A 22,026-nucleotide genomic window follows, 5' to 3' on the forward strand; every position below is an offset into this window, starting at 1 on the left:
AGAAACACTTCCAAGAACCGAATATGTATCTAAAGTACAACACTGTCAGAAAAATAATGTAGGAGATCTTTCAGTGTCATTTCTTTCAGCATGTATGAAGCCTCCTCTTTCAGTAGTATTTCAATAGTCAGGGAGTGGGTTAACTTGTTGTCCATGAGATCTGAAACCCTTCTGTCCTCTGTAGGCATCACTCATTTCACACCTAGACAGCAATCTCCTCAGTAAATACATTTTATATAGGAACAATTGTTCCCACTGAATGAAGTGCACACAAATATGTGACTATTTATGTGCAGGATTAGCATAAGAAACCTATAAGCAATTACTCACAATGTGCATTTCCTTTCCTTCTCAATAAAACACACACTTTCACACCATTTAATAAAAATTGTCTAGATAATTTTGAAAAAAGCTCAGGGTCCACATGGACAACTGAAATTTTACCAAGACCAATACCAAAGGCTTAAGAAGTAACACCTGCTCATGTTTGCAAGTTGAGCCTCCAGCACTCACCTCCTATCTCAGGCTTCCCAGTTTTTCCACACACACCAGACATTGCTAATCAGGCTCTTTGATGAGCAGACTGGAAAGTGCTGGTGGTGCCTAAGGGTACCTGGCCGAACCTGTGCCTTTAAAAAGAACAACCCACAGAGACCTGAGCTCAAAGGAGACTTCTGCAAGTCCCAGGCCTTAAAATGTAATACCTCTCAGTTCTATACAGGGTTGTAGGATTACCCATGCCCAGCAGGCTGAAATCTGCACTCCAAAACAACTCACTGTATGGGATTTTGTTGCCAGTTTTAATCTTCCTTTTAACCCCAAACCCTAGAGTGTATCTCAAGACAGCAATATATCAGTTATGGTAAAACCAGATCATCTCATGGTCAGCAAAATGATTTATCTGTAAGAGATTCAGGCCTCAAGAACAGCCCAAAAGAATGGAGACTTATCTTTTGGGAAGCTAATGGGGTGCTATAAACTTTAAATTTTTTTTGGTGAAATCTGAGAAATTGTTTTGCCTGCTTTTTGGCTTCACCAGGGGCATGGTTAGGTAGCAGTTAAAAGCAGAAACCGGAAACTAAATAGTTAGAATCACGGGTCTTTATCTCACCCCTCTCTTTTACTGAAAACTAAGCTGAAATTTAAGTCCCAAGAACTGTACTCCAACTGCCTCTTCAGGTTATATTATCTTCTCATCAGACAATACCCATTGATGTTTAAATTGAAACCAAGCTCTAAGGCAGCAGGAAAACAAAATTTACAAGTAGTTGTAGCATGGAACATGGGAACATGATGGGCAGGGAACATGATGGGCAGAGCACTGAAGTTATAGGTCACCCCTCACCTGCTACTATTGCAATACTTTGGCACAGATTTCACAGATTCTCTGACAAAACAGAACTAGATGACAATAACATCACAATTTAGAGCACAGTGATGTGTTCTGGAAAAAAACATGTTAATTCTCAGAGTGCTGCTGTGTATTCAGTGTGCATTAAGCATTCAGCTCTTAATTGTGCTGAGGCCATATGACTGGGGGGGCTGAGAAAATAATTCATGCACATAGGCAGCATCTTTCCAGAGACCTGAGATGCCACTGATGGCAGGATGTGTCAGAGACTGAGATTTTATGCTTTTGTCTATTATAGCAAGAGCACATAACAAAAGCAGCACAGAAGACCATCCTGAATGGGCCTCCTGACTGAAACCCTGAACTGTGAGTTAAACCTCCTAAGGAACAGAGATAAGAAAAGTGACACTGTTGTTCAAAGCATCTGGAAGAGCATCCAGTGAGGGCCCAGCCCAGAACCTTCAGGGGTGCGGCCACAGCCCCAGGCTCATCTGCTGCCAGGCTTGCACAGACCTCCACCAAAGCGGGGAGGAGAAGGGGTTTGGGTGTATGTAGAAAAAGTCTCTGGTGAGAGGCAGTGAATGCCCATCCTCCACTGGGCAGAGGAGCCTGGGGTCCCTTCACTCCAGGAAAAGCCACATCCATGTGAAGGACAGCTGAGGGGGCGTCATGGCCCATCAATGGCACCCCAAAAGGGTCCCCAGAGCCTGCACCACAGCACTGCAACATGATGCAACAGGTCCACAGTGTTGCAAGGGACAGTGTCAAAGCTAGCACCCTCAGGGCAGGCACCTGGACGTTCCTACCTGGCCCAAATGTATATTAATCCATGGGATTCTACACTTTTTGTCACCGCCAGGGTGGGGGACCCTCACCACCAAAAAGATGTGATGGAGGAGAAGAATGAGATGTCATTGGGACCTTCAGAAGGGTGATATGTTTCTACCTAACCCCTGTCACTCTCTCCCAGTTCCCCACTCCCCATGCACAACTGTTCTTCTAGTTCTTTCTTTTGTCTTTCTCTTTGCCTCTTTTACTATTAAATAAAATATATCAAGTTTTTCTGGCAACAACATCTAACCTTGTTTGGTTTTAATCACATTTTTTGGGTATATTTAAAACTGTCTTGGGTCTGATCCATTTTATTCACAGAAGCTTAGTTTGCTTTGGTTTTCTGTGTTATGCCAGATCATGACAACCCCCAAAGGAGTCCCAAGACCCTGCACCAGAGCACTGCACGCGATCCTACATGATGCAACAGATCCACAGTCTTGCAAGGGACAGTGTCAAACTGGCCCCCCTCAGGGAGGTACCTGTGTGTTCCCCACTGCCCAAATGTGTATTAATCCATGGGATTCTATGCTTTTCAGCAGGGGACCATCACATCCAAGAAGATCAGATAGAGGGGACCAATGATATCATTGGGACCCATGGAGGGTGATATGCTTCTACTTCATTTCTGTCACTCTCCCTGTCCCCTTCTTTTCTTTTTCTTTTCCTTTTCCTTTCCTTTCCACCTCTTTCAAATAAAATACATGCAATTTTTGGTATCAACATATAACCACTTCTGGGTTTAATCCCATTCTGGGGAATATTTGAATGAATATTCAGGGTTCTTTCTGCTTTATTCACAGAGTTAGTTCTCTTTGCTCCTCTGTGATTAGAGAGGATAGCAGCAGGATGTGAACTTACAGAAGGCCCAGAAATTATGGCATTAAGCCAAGTCATTAACTACAATGATGTGCTCAAGCTTGAATATTGGCCTAGATTAGCAACTTCATGATTTTCTTCTTCATCTTCTTCCTTTCTGTCTTAAAATCACATCTCTGATATTTGCCTAATTTTTCTACTCTGAAAGAGCAGCTATGGATTTTCAGAAAAACAGTTGCCTTGCCATCTTTACCCCTCAAACTAATCCTCATGGCAAAAATAAGCACTGTGGATAATGTGATTAAGAGGACCTTTGGCTACACCAGGTCTGTGTCTGTCCATTTTATTTCATTAAATCTTTTAAGGCATGGAAGACAGCGTGATAAACTGACAGCCTATACAGCTAGTTGGGAGGAATGTAAATTAGTTCCTCAGAGTTTAGCTCTGGTGCCACAAAACTGGAAGGTTTTGGAAAAAAACAGAATTACACGACTGTGTGCAGAAACAATATTCCTGTAAAGACTGCTGTGACCTGAGTGATGGATTTTTGTAACTGAGAAGACTTCAATACTTGAGAGCATCTGTGTGTGTGTGCTAACCAACTGAAGGTACAGCTATCCATGGGCCATGCTACCACCCACAAGGAACTGCTGCTCCCACCAAAGGTCATCACTTCAGGGATTTGTGAGTGAGAAATAAGCCACAGTGCTATAGAGGGCCCCAAAGAGCAAGGAGGAGAAAAAATTCTCCAGTTACACAGGTGCAAAAGAAAGCCGAACTTGGCCTCTGCACTTACAAACCTATTCTCCTCTGTTGATAGCACAGACCTATGAAAAATGTACAGATTTAAGGCTCTTCAAGGGTTGGAGGCTTTGTACAGGGAAAATAACAGCTTCTGTTTGAGATATAGGCAGCAAGCCATTTCAAAGTCAAACTTCTTCAAAACTCAGGCCTTAGAGCCTGGCAGATGCTTTTTGAAATTGGGCTTCAAGGGACAGTAAGAGGGAAAGAGGCGGTATGGAAATGTCATTCATTATTAAGAGATGCTAAGTACAAAAATTTAATTATGCATTGAAGCAGCAGAATTCATTCACTCCCATTTTTTACACTAGGGCACAAAAGCATATCTGCAAGAGAAGAATTTATGGCAGGCATTTGGGTTAGCACAATCAGGCCAGCAGAGGTACTTGCCTGAAGGTTGACTTCGTAAGAATGGTCACAGTTGTGCCAAAAGGGGGTCCTGTCTTTGTCAAGGGCTGTTTTTCCACACTTAAGTCTTGACCTTTTTTCTGGTAATATCATTAAACTTCTCCAAAGATTCCTCACTACAACTGAGGGGGGTAATCCTATTAACTGGACAGTTTTAAGGAAGGAAACAGGCTTCCCACACACTGCAGTAGAGATGGTGGAATCTAAGGAATACATGAACTGGTATTATTTAACATCTTTGTTGAGGACATGGACAGCAGGAATGAGAGCAATCTCAGTTAGGTGACACCAAGGTCAGTGGTGTGATTGATACTCTACAGGGCAGGGATGTCATCCAGAGGGACCTGGACAGGGTGAGAGGCAGGCTTGGTAAACCACAGGTTCAAGTTCAACAGGACTATGTGTGGGCTCCTGCACTGGGGCAATCCCAAAATCAGTAGAGGCTGAGAGTGGACTGAGAGAAGCCCTGGGAAAAGAACTTGAGTGTCCTTGTGGATGACAAACCAACTATGAGCTAGCCATGTGTGCTCAGAGCCCAGGAAGTTCAGTGTATCCTGTATCCAAAACACCATGGACATCAGGTTCAGCATTCTGTCCCCCTCTCTACTCTGGGGATGAGACCCCACCTGCAGTGCTGCATCCAGCTCTGGGGCCCAACACAAGATGCACATCAATCTGCTTGAGCGGGTCTAGAAGAGGACCATAAAGATGATAAAGGATTGGAGCACCTCCTCTGAGGCCAGGGTGAGAGATCTGGGGTTCTTGAGTCTGGAGACCTTCAGGGAGACCTTACAGCCCTCCCTTGTCTAAAGGGAGCCTTCATGAAGGCAGGAGAGGGGACTTCTCAAATCATGTAGTGATATGGAGAAATGGTTTTAAACTGAAAGAAAGTAAGTTTCAATTCAATATTAGAAAGAAATTCTTTACTGTGAGGGTGGTGAGGCCCTGGCACAGGTTACCCAGAGAAGCTGTGGATGCTCCATCCCTGGAAATGTTCAAGGGCAGGCTAGATGGGATTTTAAGCAACCTGATGTATTGCAAGATGCCCCTGCCCATGGCAGGGTGGTGGAACTAAATGATCTTTAAGGTCCCTCCAAGTCAAACCATTCTGTGATTCTACAGTGTCACTGGGACTAAAAATCATCTGAAGATGTATCCAGGATGTTAGGGCAACTAGCATTCAATGATCAAAAAAAACTCCCAAAAACCTTGAACGAACACCAGACCTGTTCAGGCTGGTTGAGAACTGCAGTATTTTTAGATGTTTGCTTTGGAAATAAACTTCCAAGAAGCAAAACTATTCTAGGACACAAGGTGTCATTAAGTTCCTACCATAAGTATTCTACATGCTACAATTCCAAAAATATCGTAGACAGCCAAAGGAAGAGCAAATTTAAGACATGAGGACGTCACAGGATGTCTTAGGAGAGAAGTGTATAAATATACTGCTCTCTTGAGTAAGGTTTGGTATCTGGTTCATCAGGCTATTTAGCAGCAACTAATTAAGTAAGGGAGCTGTAGAGCCATTAACAAAATGAAAAGAGAAAGAGAAAAAGGGGAATGGTTCCAAAACAAGAAACAAGAACCATGACATCTTGGAATCAGTTAACACAACCTTTCCCTGTTATCTTTTGGAGAACAGCAAACATTTAAAGGTTACACATGCATCAGTGATTGGCCACCCCTGTTTGCATGGGAATGCAGTTTTCCTGCTATTGAGGCTGCATTATTAATTCTTGGGAAAGGCTTAAAATTTGTATTAATATAATTCTCCTTACTATAAAATATGAACATTTATAAGCCTTGTTGCCACAGGTGTGGTGCAGAAACCTTCAGGATCTGTAGTCTAAAGAGATGGACACTTTAGAGCACAAGAGACTGAAAGAGTCTGAACAGGAGGTGCATCACAGAGTCAAACTTCCCTACTAAAAGTCATTCATGAGCTGTGAACTATGATGTGACATAAGCACTGACAGAATCTTGGTCTCTGCTTGTGTGAGCATATTTATACAAGAGCAAAAAAACCACAAGTTGTCAGAATTTCAGGATAAATTAAGGGAAATCTCAGAAAAAGGATATGCAGAATATTTACATTTTCCCTGATGACATGTTTTAAAATATTTCACTTCAAGTTTAGTGATAAACTTCCCTACTTCTTAGATAATTACATTTTTCATGTCAACTAGAATGCATCTGATTTTTTTCTTAGTTAACTGACTGTTGCAAAATAAGGTGTGCACCAAACCCATTACAATTTTAACACTAGACTTCTTATTAAATGAAATAAATTATCTGTGTTTTGTGAACAAACCAATCTATTTCAGATTATGACATTTACCAGGATTAAAGAATTACTCGATCAGTTTTTCTCTTTTTATTAGAAGAAAAATCGGCATTTCTGCTGCTTTCTAAGACTGCATCTTCCAGCTTTGAAAGAATGGGACTTTGAATAAAAAAAAAAGTTTGGTGCAGCTGGAGGACTTGGCCAGTGACTCTCATTTGTTACCTTTTCTTTTTACCAGGAAAATCACTGACGGCAAAGGTATGAAAACAAAATTAACTCATTCAGCATTATTTTTAACATAACAAGTAAGAGTTCCCCATAAATTTTCAGCTACATATATATTTGAATTTTATATTAAGAACATACCTGATTTTAAATAAAATGCAAAAAGTAATTTTAAAATAAATTGCCAGAAAAGGAAACCAGTGGTATTGGACCTTGATGTTTATGTCAGGAAACACAGAATGGTGAACTCGCTGGCTTTTCTACTAGCATCTACAATCTTTTAAACATTTGACAAGTTAACATGGAGAGGTTAGTTCAATACTTTACAAATCATAACTTAAGTTTCTAAAAATTACCTTTCCCTTCTAGATCTTCCATGAAGATCTTTCTGATCTTTAAAGCTCTGCAGGGGATCTGTGTACTTCAAAACGCATGTCCTTTAACATGTGGTTTCATAAGCAGCTTAGGCAACTTAAGCCTAAGTTATATTTTTGTATTTTTTTACAATTTTTTTAATGTATTGATCATGCTGTTTTTTACCAGGGCTGACTTAGGTTGCTGAACTGGTCAGAGCTGGTTATTTAACTTGTTTTTGGAGGACTGACATTGCAGGAGGGGGCAGCTGAATGGCCTCACCCCCTGTGTGCCCAGTGCTGACAGGAAGAATGGCTGGAAATGTGCTAATGAGGGCACCAGCTCCGGTTTCAGTCAAACCTCTGAATCAACAAGCAGTTGACAGGGTCCTCCAGATGCTCAAATACACAGTTCACCCAAATACTGCCTCTAATTATGCAGCTTAACCTTTACATACTGGGATTTTGGAGAAAAACGTGGAAGCACATTTTCCTCCAGAATCTAAAGACTATGCCAAGGAAATCTGCACTGACTATCCTTTGCTTTCAAGAAACCCACCTCAACAGCATTTTTTACAAAAAGGTTGTTTCAAGGGGAAGGAAAGATGGGGTGGTGGCTGTATTATTCACCAACCCTCTGCAGACCTAGCCAAAGCAGGGTCTCTCCTCTGCTAGGCAGGCTATGCAACCTTTTTTGATTCTCCGGATTCCCTGTCCATTAAATTGGCTCTGTTTTCTCTTTTTAAACAGGAGACAGACTGTTTGTGCTTCAACACTTCCCAAGCAGATGAGGAGCACCTATCTTCCTATCTATGACATGTCATATTCCATATTTTCAGTATGTGGCTTGCACCAATTGGATGAGTGCTTCAGGTAAGATGAGCTGCCCAATTTATCAGAGAAGTGCCAGGCACAGCTACAGTACCAATAGGCATGGATGTACAATAAGAGCTTAATTTTCTTTTCATTCAAAACATTTTATTTTCATTTTTGGAATAATATTTTAGCACAGAACTAAAGGCTAGTAATGTATCAGTAACAGACAGACACACTGAAATCCCATCAAGGGAACAAGTTATAATGAAAAAATATAGTAAATTAGCTGCACAGGTATATAAAGTGCATCTGAATTATACTACATTCATTTGTTGTGCTTTTTCATTCTCAAAATATATGCTTTCCTTTAAACCTCTAATATTTTTCTTTTTTGCTGTTAAAAAATAGCTGTGACCATTTTTATTGGCATTGCTATTATAAGCCCTGTTTCTGAGAGAGTGGGTAGCTCATCTCTCACTGGATTAGAACATGGGTACAGTTTCACAGCAACACAAATATCTTTGGTTAAAGGGAAAGAAACGGGTTGACTCAGTTTGGATTTTTAGTTCAAAAGCACCAGTTTTTCCTCTTTTCTTTGACTTTGGATGTGTATCATGTTACTTTGAGGCTTAATACCACTAGATGAACAAATGTGATCTTACACTACCCCCAGGGCACACACAGAAAATGCCCAACACAAACTATCTTCCCTCAGCTGCTCCAAGGGAAGGACAATTAATAGAGAGGCCAAGTTCTTTACTTTAAAACATGAATAATCTCTGAAGACAAACATTCTCCCACAAAGATGAGAGACCTTTTTTACAGTTTTTTTTTTCTTTTAACCCTTCTAGTAACTGTAGCAACTTATGGTGACAGAACCACAAATGTGTCAGACAGCTGAATTCTTAGACAAGAGTCAGAAAGGCAGTAAATGATGTTTTTACAGCATTGCAAACTGGCAGGGCACCTGGATTAAGCCTTGGGAAATAGGAAGATGAAGGATCACTTATTACTTGACAGACAAACTCACACACTCAGGAATAAAGAAATCTCCCCCTTACCTGAGACATTCTTTCACGATGCTTAGCTTCAAGCCTCTCCTTGGCCTTCTGGAAATGGGCATGTTCATTCTCATCTCCAGGTGTCTCCAAGTATTTGTCAACAGCATCAGGAGTGCTAGCAGCTGTGGTAGGGACTAATGTAAAATTTGAAGGTGGAGAGAGGGAGGGGAGGGAGAAGAAAAGAAGAATTTCTACTTTAGTATGGGAAAAATTTAGATGGATTAATAAAGAAGCATCCATTCTAATTTCCACTGGAATACAGCCATCTATTTAGGCTCAGAGGAAGACACAGAAACAGGGTTTAGATAAACAGGTTACACAGAGCAAGTACATAAAAATACATCAGGATTTCTTCTCCCTTTCTTACCCCATTTTATAAACCAGAAGAAGTTCTGCAGAGTAAACAAAACAATGTTCTTGAAACAGGTTAGAAACTGCTGGCAAAAGAAAAATTCCAAGTATGAAAAAAAGCCTGGCAATGAATAAAGTCTGTTAGCCACCAAAATGCCCTTTGCAAAGTTACATGCTTTGTACATAAGTTTATTTTTAAAAGATAAATTGTAACATATAAATGTGAATGCAAAACCCTTTTAAAGCACTTATGGACCTCACAGTACCTAATGAAATACCTCAAATCCTTCCCTTAGCAACAGTGTGGCTTCACAGATAGTTACTTCATTTGCAGTAACTTTGATTTAAAAAAAAACTCACAAAGGCTGGAAATAATCAGCGAGCTTGCACTAACAGCCAGCCTTCCTGTTGGGTAACTAGGAGGCAGCTGTGACAGGCAGTGGAAAGGTTTGCATTTAGGGTAATTCAAGCAAAGTAAGCAATAGTCCCCTCACTATGCAGTATATCCAACCCCTACTTTGCAAAGACTGATTCTGTTTTCCTTTAATATGTTAGAATTTAAGTAGTTGGTATGGCATCAAACAACAGGCACCTTGAAAGAGTTTAGTGAAATTCCTCAGAGACTCCTTGGAGAGGAAAAAAATCCACCCAACAAAACATATCATACTCTTATTGTTCCCAATTCATTATTTTAATTAAAGGTGCTACTTGCCATCTAAACTATGTTTAAGTTGAATTTTCTCATATAAAAAGCCTCCTGAGTAAGAACTTCAAGATACATTTCCTACCCATGCCCAGCTAGAACTTGGCAATCAAACCTTCCATGAATAACCCCCTTTTCACCAACCCTGACAAATACAATTTTGCCTTGCTGATATCCATTCAACATTCATCCATTAATGGCTCAGATCACACCTCTCCAAGTTCTTTGATGCACTTCTTGACTGGGAGGAGGTCCCCAAAGCAAAAGTTCCTTAAGCATCTTTGTGATACTCCTACTGCAAAGACATTCTCTTTCAACTTATCATGAGTTTAAATATTTATGAGAGGAAAAAAAACCATTAAATTCTTCACATGTGGTTGAAATGAGAACAAATACAAGACAAAAGTATTTTCCTGTACATGACTTCTGCCAAGGTTGTAAACAAGAGCCATCAAGTTCCACAGAGGAAAAAGAACCAAAACAAAAAATGCTTTGACTAGACCCAGTAAAATAAGTTACAGTAAATATTGCCCACAGCAATACCTTATATTAATTACATTATTTGTGTTTGAAATTAATAGTAGTCTAACTTTTGGATATGAAAACATTTGCATTATTTCCTTTTTGAATCCTAAACTTCACCCACTTACTTATTAAAAGGTCTAGTACAACATGTGGTTCAAAGGTGAAATAAAAGTGAAAATTTATATAGAAGACACTGTGGAAACAGAAATGAATCACTTGCATCCACTAAAGGTTGTAGTCAAAATTTACAATTTACAATATTACAAGCCACAGTTTGTTAATGCCTTAGACACTAGAAGTTGGCATGCAACTTTAGCTGCCAAAACATTTCACTTCTTACTAACCAGGGAGATATCAACATCCCAAACAAACAAACAATGGATAAAGGAAAAGACTGATAACAGGAGTATTTTCTTGTAAGCTGCTGCTAGTAAAAGGTACAGATCTCTATTTGCAATGCACCTATGAAGAAAAATTAAAGAGGACAGCATCTGCCCCTTAAAAATCACTGAGAGATTTAGCAGTTTGGACTTCTCAGTATTTAGTCTAGAGAATAAATACTATTTTTACCTAAATTCACCCAAAAACCTTTGATACTGCTCTAAATGATCAAAAATAAAACCACATGTGTCATCATTTAAACTTCCTACTAAGTTTCAGGGTTTATGTAAGGAAGGAGGGAACTGACAACACTGAACCCTGTTGGCGCTCTCTGCTGTGAGCCACAGAAATCCAGTACTGTCATAAAATTTAAAAACCTCATTTATAAAAAGTCATTTTAATGATAAAAATTTTCAAAAACTGACTGTGCCACCAGAGTTCAACTGACTCCCACTTTGAATGAGGAAGAAATGAAAAAACAGTGAATTCACTGACATCAGGCTCTGACAGCTGCTGCAGCTGCTGGGAGAGCTGTCTGAGAAATGAAGTACGTTTAAGAAAATGTATTTTCCCAGCTTTTAAGTTCCCAAGTTAAAAATTAAACATTAACATAATATCAAGATAGCACTCATTTAAAAAAATAGACTTCCTGTAACTTTAAGAATTTTTAATATGCAACAATTAACAGACAATTAAAAAAATCTGTACAATAGATTATTTTTTAGTAGAAGACTGAAATATTTCCTTTGGTAACAGCAATATGTTTGCTTATTCTTGTAATATATACTCATTCTAAGGCTATTAAATCCAAATTAAACACCTGACAGATTCTATGACTTCAAAGAAGCCACTGTGGACAGCCACACAGTAGAAGTTTGAATCATTATATTGAATGGAAACCACAGAGAGTACTGAACATTCTTATTAAGAATCAGCAGAGACTGAGCAGGTAATCTGACAGGCTGAAGGAATTGATAACATCAGCCTCACAGCCTTCTATTTCTAAGGCAATTATGTATCAATTTCCATGGAGTTGAATGATAAATGAAAAAAAATATGACACCAGTAGCTCCTATCCTACAGATAAATCATTTCCATCAGACCTCAGAGCACCAGTCAAATTCACTCAACATGGAGGGAGTTTAGGGCTTTGCAGGACAGGACAGACCCACCTTTCCAGATCAAGGCAAAGAGACTTAGCAAGAAGGCAATAAAACATGCTCTTTTAAACCTTTTTTTTTAAAGAGAAAGTGTGCAGGATATTAGTATTGAGATTTCACAGTGTATGGGTATTTGTGACAACAGAACATCCTCACATTTTGGTTCAGTCCAATTCCAATTCATTACCAGAAAATCTGACTCACATTCCACACTTCCACCCTTTGCCCACTATACAAGAGAAACCCAATGTTATTCACTATTTCATATTACTCTGTAAAATCTAACTAGTTTATCCTGAAAAGCAAACTATAGCTAGACAAAGTTTAGCTTTAGCATCCATCTTTCCTCCTAAGAGAGGCTTGATTTTTCTTTTGTTTTAATAGGACACAAAGGAGCAAGAACAATCTGAACTTCGGAGAGAAAGGAATAAATAATTAATAGTAATGAAGTGGCATAAAAATCAAATACAAAGACTAAATTAAGGGTGATGGTGGGAGGAAAAAAAAGACAGGAGAGAACAGGAGTGGCCTTGATGGAAACTATTCTCCACTGTTTTACTTTTCTTCTTTGAGATTTGGGTGAAAAATGGTGTCTGTTCTACCTCCTTCAGCAACATTAGAGTAGTACTAAACACAAGGCATCATTTCAGTGATGAAGCTTATTATATTCAGCATTTCTAATTATTTTCATTACAATTTCTATTCAGCAAAAACATGAAGAATAAGGAGAAACAGCATGGTGAGACAGAAACAGTACATGAAATGAAAATAAAAAGTTACTTCAGGAACAGAAAATACAGGTGTATAGATGAGGGTATAGAACACACCGATGTAACATTAAAAACGTGAATAAAAATATAACTGAAATAGCTTAGAAAGTGTATCCTCATAGACTCAACTGTTGTTTGAGAAACTACTGAAAGAAAAAAAAAGGCAGAAAAAACCCCTGTGTGGGAGATAAAAATTCAGTTTGAGTTGTGCAAATAAAGTCAAAGAAGCTCAAGTACTCAACCAAACTCCATTGTCCTTAAAGAGAAAATGACTTAGACCAAAAGTTTTAACTTCCAGAATAAACCAAGAAAATAATGGAAATTATAATAGTCTAGTCATTGTTTTATTGAAATGAATCTGAGGAAACAACCACTCAGCCAGACAACAACTTCCATGAGACAAAGCAGAATCTCCTGAGAAGACGACAAGATAATTTACCTTCCCAAAGAGAGGCTGCAATCAGAGATAAATCATGTTTTGCATCTCTGGAAACACCTTACCTAACACAGGAACTTAATGGTTCAAAATGTTCCTCTGTCAGTAAATGCATTAGACCTCACTCCAACCTCCTGCACAGATCTCTCCCTTCACTACATCTTCTGTCTGGTTGCAGGAGCTGATCACAGTTCATGAAGTATCCTCCTCACTCCCACCATGGCAGATTCCTCCACGGCCCTTCCCTGAAGCTTTGCCACGAACAGCTCTATAAGACCCTAAAATAAAATGCTGCTGGAGCACCAGTTCAGCAATCCTGGCTCCAGTACTGCTCTTGCTTCTGCTCCAATAAAATAGAGGTCAGCTCCTCTGCTCCATGACACACATAGTACCCCTTCATTCGTTTGTGTACATTTTTAACCCTTCTACTTACTGGAAATGCACCTGAAATGGCCAGGTTTGGAAAACCTTTTACTAAAAGGAGCCCTGAGATGTTGTTTGTGTTCTGCTCCTCCATGTCCTGTGAGCAGACAGGGCAGTGAGACATGTACTCACTCTTTAATGTCTCAGTGTAAATGTCAGGTGATGCTCTCCCAGGAATGCGTGCTTGCAAAGCAGATTGGGAGGAGAGTGTACAAGAGGCTCTCAGAACCCATCTGATAAAACTACACCGAATTTATCAGCTTCAATGGTGTGTACTGGAGAATGCCACCACTCTCAAACAGTGCAAACACCATTTTTTCAGCAAAAACAGCCATTACAACATATGGTTGACTTAAAGTTTTAAGTGGGAGGTGACTCACATCCATGTGCACCACAGCCCTTAGGGAAACAAAAAAAAACCAAATACCACTTCTCCCCTTTTCATTGCAAACACACACAAAGAATTCAACCAAACAAATCTGGAAATACACATTTGGGGAAAAAAAAGGTAAGAAATACTTGAGAACACACGGTTAAAAATAGGAGCTACTTTTAGACTTACCTGATGCTGCCCTAAAGTTAGTGTTTTTTCCTGCACATGCATTGTAGGTGCAGACAGACACATGAAACATCAGTACATTCTGACAGAGAACAGAGAGAAGATAGGTGCAAAGACCTCACCCCAGGAGGTGTTAAAGCTCTCAGCCCCCAACTCAGAGCGCACCTACAGTGCCAAGAAGTCACCCACTACCACGCCAGGTTAGCGAGAGGCCGAGGAGGAGCGAGTGGTGAGCAGAGGTGTGGACAGAGCGCGGCCGGGGTTGGTTAGTGCGAGCCCAGCGCCGCGGAGGGCACTTACTGATGCTGCCACAGACCGCCATGCAGTATTCCTCCGAGTCAAAGTTGTTCCGGTTCCCGCCGCAGCCGCCGTAAAAGAAGGGCGCGCACTTTCCTTCGGCCAGGTCAAAGTACCAGCGGGAGATCATCGCGCGGCACGGCCCGGTCTCCGCTTGCTCAGAGCACACCTCTATTCACAGGAGACCCGGAGGAACCAAGTTTAGCATGGAAATGGTATTGTCTTGGCTTCTTCATTAGGTGTCTCTCTGTGTCCACGCACTCAAGGACACATGCACCAAGGAGACGCACCAAGGTGGTGTTGTGAGGGATAGGAAACCTTTCCCCAGAGATAATGAAGGTAAATTTTGAACTGACATGGATTCCTGCCACCAAGTTTCCTTATCCTGCCTATATCTTATGTTTCTAGCAAGTTTATCTGCATATTAAGAGATGCTGCCCTGAAAGAAATGTGGAATTTCATCTGCTTCCAGGCCAGAGGGTACAACCACCAGCTGACTGGGGGTTTTGCCAATAGCCCTGGGCAGATTCTTGCCCAAGCAGCTTACTTGGCACCTGAAAGGAAACATCTGAAAGAATTGTTGTTCTTGTTGTTCATCTTGTTCTTTTTTAGCTCCATATACCCTCCCTGACCAAATTATACAAAACAAACCAACCAACAAACAATTGTTAATACATTATAGTGGAAAACAAATTCACTTCAGCCACCTATTTAAATGTAGCCAGTGATGAAGAAACTCCCTTTTGCAAGCCACCCAGCACAGGATTTTTAATTCACAGTTCAAGGGCTAACATATCTAAAATTACTGCTGTAGCTTGAACCATCCATGGGAGGAAATCTCACCCCCAGTGAATATACCTACAGGAAAAAAATTAAAATAATTTGTGCTTGTGTTCACTGTGAGCTGCTATAGTCTCTGCCTACATTCTGCAACACAGAGAAATGTGAGGGAAGAACCAAACCACACAAATGAAAGGAAGACAAAGCAAATTCTGCCTGCAATTTGGAGTTCAGCCAATTACACATGTAAACATATAGCCTTTCAGCAATAATGTTCCAAACAGACATAACAGTTTTACTTTTCAATGTGCTGCACAAGTAATTTCAAATACACATTATATTAAACCAATAAACCCCTCATTTACTTTCATCCCACACATTACCTGGCAAACAAACTGCTACATTCAACTAGAGCCTTTTAAATTCTCTGCATAAATTTGAATTTTGTGGAAATCACACTCCTAAGGTAAGAAAAAAATATCACTGCTCTAGCACTGAAAATCCTCTGCATGTTCATCACCTCCCAAAATGTTGGCTGCAAAGAATCCTGCTTTTCAGTGTCTCTCCTAATCCATCAATTCACTATCCTCAGAAGCACCACTTTTTACAAACAGGTTTTTACTGTCCAATTGTCACTGGCAATACAACCTACATTTCTTTAAATATACAATACAGGTACAATTTTACATGCATTTAACTTATTCACGTATTCTAACTATAAATAATGTCAAGAATCAATTTCAGGAAACATACATTTAGTGTGAGAGAAACAGATCCAAGAGTGTGCAACCATCAGGGATGTACTAAAAATGCTGCACTTCTTCAGTATGAAGAAATTAGGGGGAAAAGAATACTGAGTTTTTTACTTGAAGAAAAAAACAAAATAAGTATCATTAATTGCACAGCACATTAACTACAATTAATTGTATATTACCATATGACTAATTATAGATAATTTTTAGCATACAAGTAGTTCTCCGGATTTATTTTAAAACCAAATCCAGCCCCACCACCTAATTATACAGTCAAATCTTGACCAAAAGCTAGTTTTGCACAGTCTTGGAAAAGCTGGCACATGTAAGCTACAAATTAATAGCGACTTTTGATATAAACCATAATGTATAATCAAAAGAATTTTTACTGACAGGAAATGTAATTTCCGAAAATACAAAGGGCTCAGAAATTTAGCCTTTCTTATTTAATGCTGACTGTGGGCTAGCCTGTAGCCACACAGTAAGCCCCTTCTAGGTTTCCCTCAAAATATTTGTTTTGCTATACAGACAGATTTATTTTGTGCTGTTTTCAGGTTGGAAACTGTTTACAGATTTAATCTGAAATTTCCTACAGGTACCTCTCCCACAGAAATAGCAACAGAGATTTGAATGTGCAAAAGCAAAGGTGTCCATCAGATCGGACACTGGAATCATCTCATTGGTGAACTAAGTCATTTATACACACGAAGATGCACTTGAACAAGTGTTCAGTAAACACTTGTTTATATAATATAAATACTGAGTATAAATAAATACTGAGTAATATATTATTTATAAATACTGAGTAACATATTAAAAAGAGCAAGCCAGAAGCTTTGCAGCCCACTGTTGTGGCTGTTGACAGGCCCCCTGCCTGACCTGTCACCTCCCATCAGGGGAGGGACATCCCTCCCTCCAGCCTGCACTGCCAACCCTACTGCCCTTGGTGAGACCTGCATGGTACTGAGGTCACCACAGAGAGAAATGTTCTATTGTCTTCTAATGTGTATGACCTAAATGGAGAATAAACAAGAGAGGGGGAAGTGCTCTGGTTTACTGTTTCATGACTGCTCTTTTTGAGGGAAGTGTGGTGCCAGTTCAGTCTAGGAAACGTGTCACTGCTGTCATTCATCCCTTTCCCAATGTTACCATACCTGTCTGCCATTTTCTGTAGAGAGCTCAAAGTAGCATTCCTTCACCTCTGCTTTGGGGCAAAGGTACATTTTTTAAAGCAGCTTCTATGACTGGGCAATGGTCCCATCACTCCTGTTTGTGGGCCAGATATCCTGTGCCTCTCTACATCCCCATCCATCATTTGTCCTTACATGAAAAAGCCACTGCATTTGGTTCTCAGCTGCAACACCTCAGCTGAGAAGATAGGGAAATGAAGATGAGAAATTTAACAGGTTTTCTTGGGCTATTAATCCAAACACCACTTCCCCTTCCTTCTGCTGTGGCCAAGTATAGCAATTAATGTCTACAGGGGGCGAACTACACTATTTTAGCAGATATTAGGAGCAGGTAGGCAGCAAGCACTGCTGTAGTGGGTGGGTTACACTAAATGATTTATCAAAAAATTAAAAGCTGTCTTTGCTTCATATTTTAATTCTGTTGCTGAAAACTGAGGCCAAGATGAGTTACTCTTTGCAAACATGCAATTCAGTTTTACTTGATACCACGAATAGTTTGTATGCAGTACAGCATCAACAATGAACTTTGCTTTCTTTAAGGAACTTACTCACTCTTCCTGTTACATACAGGTAGAGGTATAATAAAAGAAAGGCCTTATGAAATCAGGCCTTCCTCTGCTGAATTACCAGCTGGCCTGTTACTTCTTCTAAGTGCAGCTAGCTAAGTTCCCATGTGAAGAAATCTTAAGAATGCATTCACATAAAAACCTATACTTATAGAAAAAAAAAATTGCACCTGCAATAAACAAGAAATCTGTCCCCTGAGAATCAGATAAGAAGATATGTAAACAATCCAAAATTAGGGAGATTTGACAGGCAGAATGCCAGTTACTAACCAATGAATTGAGTAGCAAGAAAACTACTAGCCAATTGGAGTAAAACATGAGGTCTGTAAAAAACTGTATGAAAATGAGTTATGTGAATAAAGAACAGACTTTTCTGCATAAAGAAACTGAGCCCCATCTGCTTACTAATGCAATGCCTCCCCCCTCCAAAGACAAACTTTTGCCTTTAGCTTCAAGAAATTGGATACAATTAAAGAGGACAAGCCTTTGCAACAACTCAGGTTCATGAATAGTTGCTTTTAGAGTTTTCAAACCATTCTACTCCAACAGTCAAATTTCTGTCATCCTGTGTCCTAAACCATAGATGTCAATATCTCCATTCTCTAAAACCTTAGACATGACAAATAACTTTTGAGATAATCAAGAAAATGTAAGGCAACTTTCCCCATTCCAAGCTTCTTGTATTTATTACAGCATGTCAGGGCAAACCCAGTTGTTTCTAACCATGCAAGCACCACTCCCTGAAGGACAGGGCTATGGCAAAGCTTGTTGATTTGCTTTTAAATTAAGTAGTTGAATACTGAAAATGAATCAGTTACATTAAACATTGGCACAGACTTGGAACGGCTGGACAAATGGACAGAATCAAATGGGATGAACTTCAATAAGTCCAAGTGCCGAGTATTGCACTTCGGCCATAATAATCCCCTGTACCGATACAAGCTGGGGATGGAGTGGCTGGATAGTGCCCAGGTGGAAAGGGACCTGGGGGTGCTGGTTGACAGTCGATTGAATATGAGCCAGCAATGTGCCCAGGTAGCCAAGAGGGCCAATGCCATCCTGGCCAGTATCAGAAATGGTATGGCCAGCAGGAACAGAGAGGTCATTCTTCCCCTGTACTCGGCACTGGTGAGGCCTCACTTGGAGTACTGTATCCAGTTCTGGGCCCCTCACTTTAAGAGGGACGTTGAGTTACTTGAGCGTGTCCAGAGGAGAGCAACGAAACTAATAAGGGGCTTGGAACACAAGCCATATGAAGAGCGACTGAGGGAGCTGGGGTTGTTCAGCCTGGAGAAAAGGAGACTAAGGGGTGACCTCATCACTCTCTACAACTTCCTGAAGGGTGGCTGTAGTGAGCTGGGGGTCGGCCTCTTTCTCCGGGCGACAACGGATAGAACAAGAGGACACAGTCTCAAGTTGCGTCAAGCTAGATGTAAGTTAGAAGTAAGAAGGAAATACTTCACAGAAAGAGTGGTCAGAAACTGGAATCATTTACCCAGTGAGGTGGTAGAGGCATCATCCCTTGAAGAATTTAAAAAAAGACTGGATGTGGCACTTGCTGCCATGATCTAGCTGAACAGTTAGAACATCGGCTGGACTAGATGATCTTATAGGTCTCTTCCAGTCTTGAAAATTCTGTGATTCTGTGATTCTGTGATTTTTTCTTTGAAAAGCACAGACTTCAGCACCCTAGGAAATACAGTCTTTAAGTATGTGGACATTGATTTATACTGACTTTGTACAAAGTACTTCCATAAGCACTCATTTACCAAAATGCTGTAAGTAGAGCTCATTAGAATTTATGCGCAAACATTTTAGATATTTTTGATGAACACTTTTTACAGAGGGAAATATAAAATATGGTTCTGAATGTCAGTTTAAAATTTTCATTACCATTTATTTCTACTGCTACTTGAAGAAAACCAATTTGAAATCAAAGTGAAATTATAATTTCTGTATCTCAAAATCTCAACTCCATGCTTTTTTTTCCCTTATGGGACTTAAATTCTTAACAAAATTTTCAATTGAGAAATTGGAAATAAAACATGGGCTTCTAACAGGGAGAATAATTAAAGTTACATTTACATATTTCTATTACTGTAAATATCAAGTTTATTCAATATTTTTTCAGGATTTAAATTTATTTACATCATCATGAGAACTAAGTTCATTTAATACTGGCAGTCAGCCCCAAATCTTACATCAGAAATTAAATTTGAAGAGATCGAAGAAAAAAGGGACCAACAGGAAGAGTTAAATTACTAACTCTGACCTGTCTTGGAAGTTGGTTTCCCATGTATAGTTTACACCTCTGAGAAACCTATTTACCCTAATGCTACAGAAGAAAGGGACCATCATGCTGACTTATAAATACTGCAAGGTCTTGATAAATATAAATATAGCCATGGTAATGGAAAATATATTGTATTGATGAGCCTTTCTGTACTACAGTCCTGCAAGTTTGAAGCTGATATAATCAAGTACACACAACAAAATCATACTGAGGGTCTGAACAAGCCCATTAGCACTGGTGTGTGTTTGCTGTCCATTCAAACTGTGTCCTGTACACCCCTTAAATGAGGACCTCAAACAGCTGTTGAAGTATATAGGATCAAATCTTTAATTTTGCCATTTATATCTCTCTAAAGAACAGAGTAAGTAACCAATAAATGCAAGAGAGGCCAAAGAGTAACCTCTGAAATGTATATGATGAGGTATATGCTCCCTTCTTCAGGCATTAGAATATAAAACATCACAATTGGAGTAATTTTGGCTTTCATATCTTCAGGAATTGAGCTATAGTTTGAGGATATTAATATATATGCCCCTATATTAGTCTTTGTTTTTCAAACTAGCTGAGAAATATTAGGCAAGAGCACATGCACTGTTTTTCTTTCAGTTGTACTCTTTGTGTTCTAAATAGGCACAATTGTTTTTACTCAATGAATCAATCAAAAGGGAATATTTGAAGATAATTTCACTGAAACAAAACTTCCTCATTCTGAATATATGGTTGGAAGAGGCAACCAAATTTTAATTTGAGTATTCAAAGACAAGAGCTAATTTCAGAAGAGGCTTTTGGAATCAGGAGAAGACAGCTGTGAAGCTGGCACATGCACTGGGACTAAAGTTGGTGCACAAGCCACACAATTGCTAAAATGCTTTTTTACAGAGAGAAGTTTAAAAAGCCAAATTAGGACTTCTTAATGCAATACTGAGGACAGTTCCTCTAAAGCTCTTTAATACCCTTAATTGTAATTTCCATCCTGTGTAATCAAGATGAAATTCTCTCTATAATGTTTATTCTTAAGCTACTGCAAGGGCATATTTAGAATAGTAAAAAAAAATTAATGGTATACTTGGCTAGAATACAAAGCCTTATAGTTCTGAAGCGGAACAAATATGTGAAAATATATTTTTTATTTCTTGTGTACAACAGAACTATATTTGGAACTAAAGTGCCATAAAGCTAACACTGATGGCCAGAAAGCAAACAAAAAACCCAGCTTGATTTTAAATCCAGGGTAATACAGTTTAATGAATTCATGTGTTTTAGAAAAGGTAATCTTTCCACATAACATCACAATTCTGCTAACATGGCATGACAGTGAGTATGAGGATTAGCCTGGAAGTGCATTCCAGTCTTTTTACACAGCAAAATCTTCAGCAAAAAATTTGCAATTAATTACTGCTTCAGTATAATAACATGACATCTTCTCTAGGGAAACAGATTCTTGGTAATTTTTTTCTGGCAGGATGTATTTCAAATGAAACTACTCTCCACCTTCCAATTTACATAAAATAACACTATTAGTGTGTTTAGTATTTCAGTACTTTTGCTCTCGACCCAAAAAGGTAGTACTGTATTGCATCTCCATCAACAAGATCACCATATTACAAAAAATATTTCCTTCAATTACAACATACAATAAAGTATTATATTATGGGAGAATAGCTGTGCTTTAAATTAAAATGTCTAATTAAAAGCAATAAATGCAAATCCATTAGGTTGATTTTATCAGCTCTCATTCATAAATTACAGTAGATGATGATTCTGAATGAAGATCTCATAGCAAAAAACCCCAGTGGATTTATATGAATGTGTACTATTTATATAGCAACCAATCATGTTTTCTAGACATGAAATGCAATCAATCACACATAATCCCTCCCCAAATAAAGCA

General features: G+C 39.3%; 1 protein-coding gene across 5 annotated transcripts in view; it reads right to left on the reverse strand.

Moving 5' to 3' along the window:
* The window catches only part of APP (amyloid beta precursor protein), a 195,273-nt gene that overhangs the window by 52,041 nt on the left and 121,206 nt on the right, over nt 1-22,026 (reverse strand). For 3 of the 5 annotated variants that reach the window (XM_059467028.1, XM_059467026.1, XM_059467029.1), the window contains exons 7-8: nt 14,558-14,725; nt 8,950-9,083 (exon numbers count right to left, since the gene is read on the reverse strand). In XM_059467028.1, coding sequence (XP_059323011.1) covers nt 8,950-9,083; nt 14,558-14,725 — 302 coding nt within the window. The remainder of the gene's footprint in view (nt 1-8,949; nt 9,084-14,557; nt 14,726-22,026) is intronic. The other 2 variants (XM_059467031.1, XM_059467030.1) reach the window with 1 other exon arrangement.

Source organism: Ammospiza nelsoni, chromosome 2, assembly GCF_027579445.1.
Source record: "Ammospiza nelsoni isolate bAmmNel1 chromosome 2, bAmmNel1.pri, whole genome shotgun sequence".
In the NCBI taxonomy this organism is placed as follows: Eukaryota; Metazoa; Chordata; class Aves; order Passeriformes; family Passerellidae; genus Ammospiza; species Ammospiza nelsoni.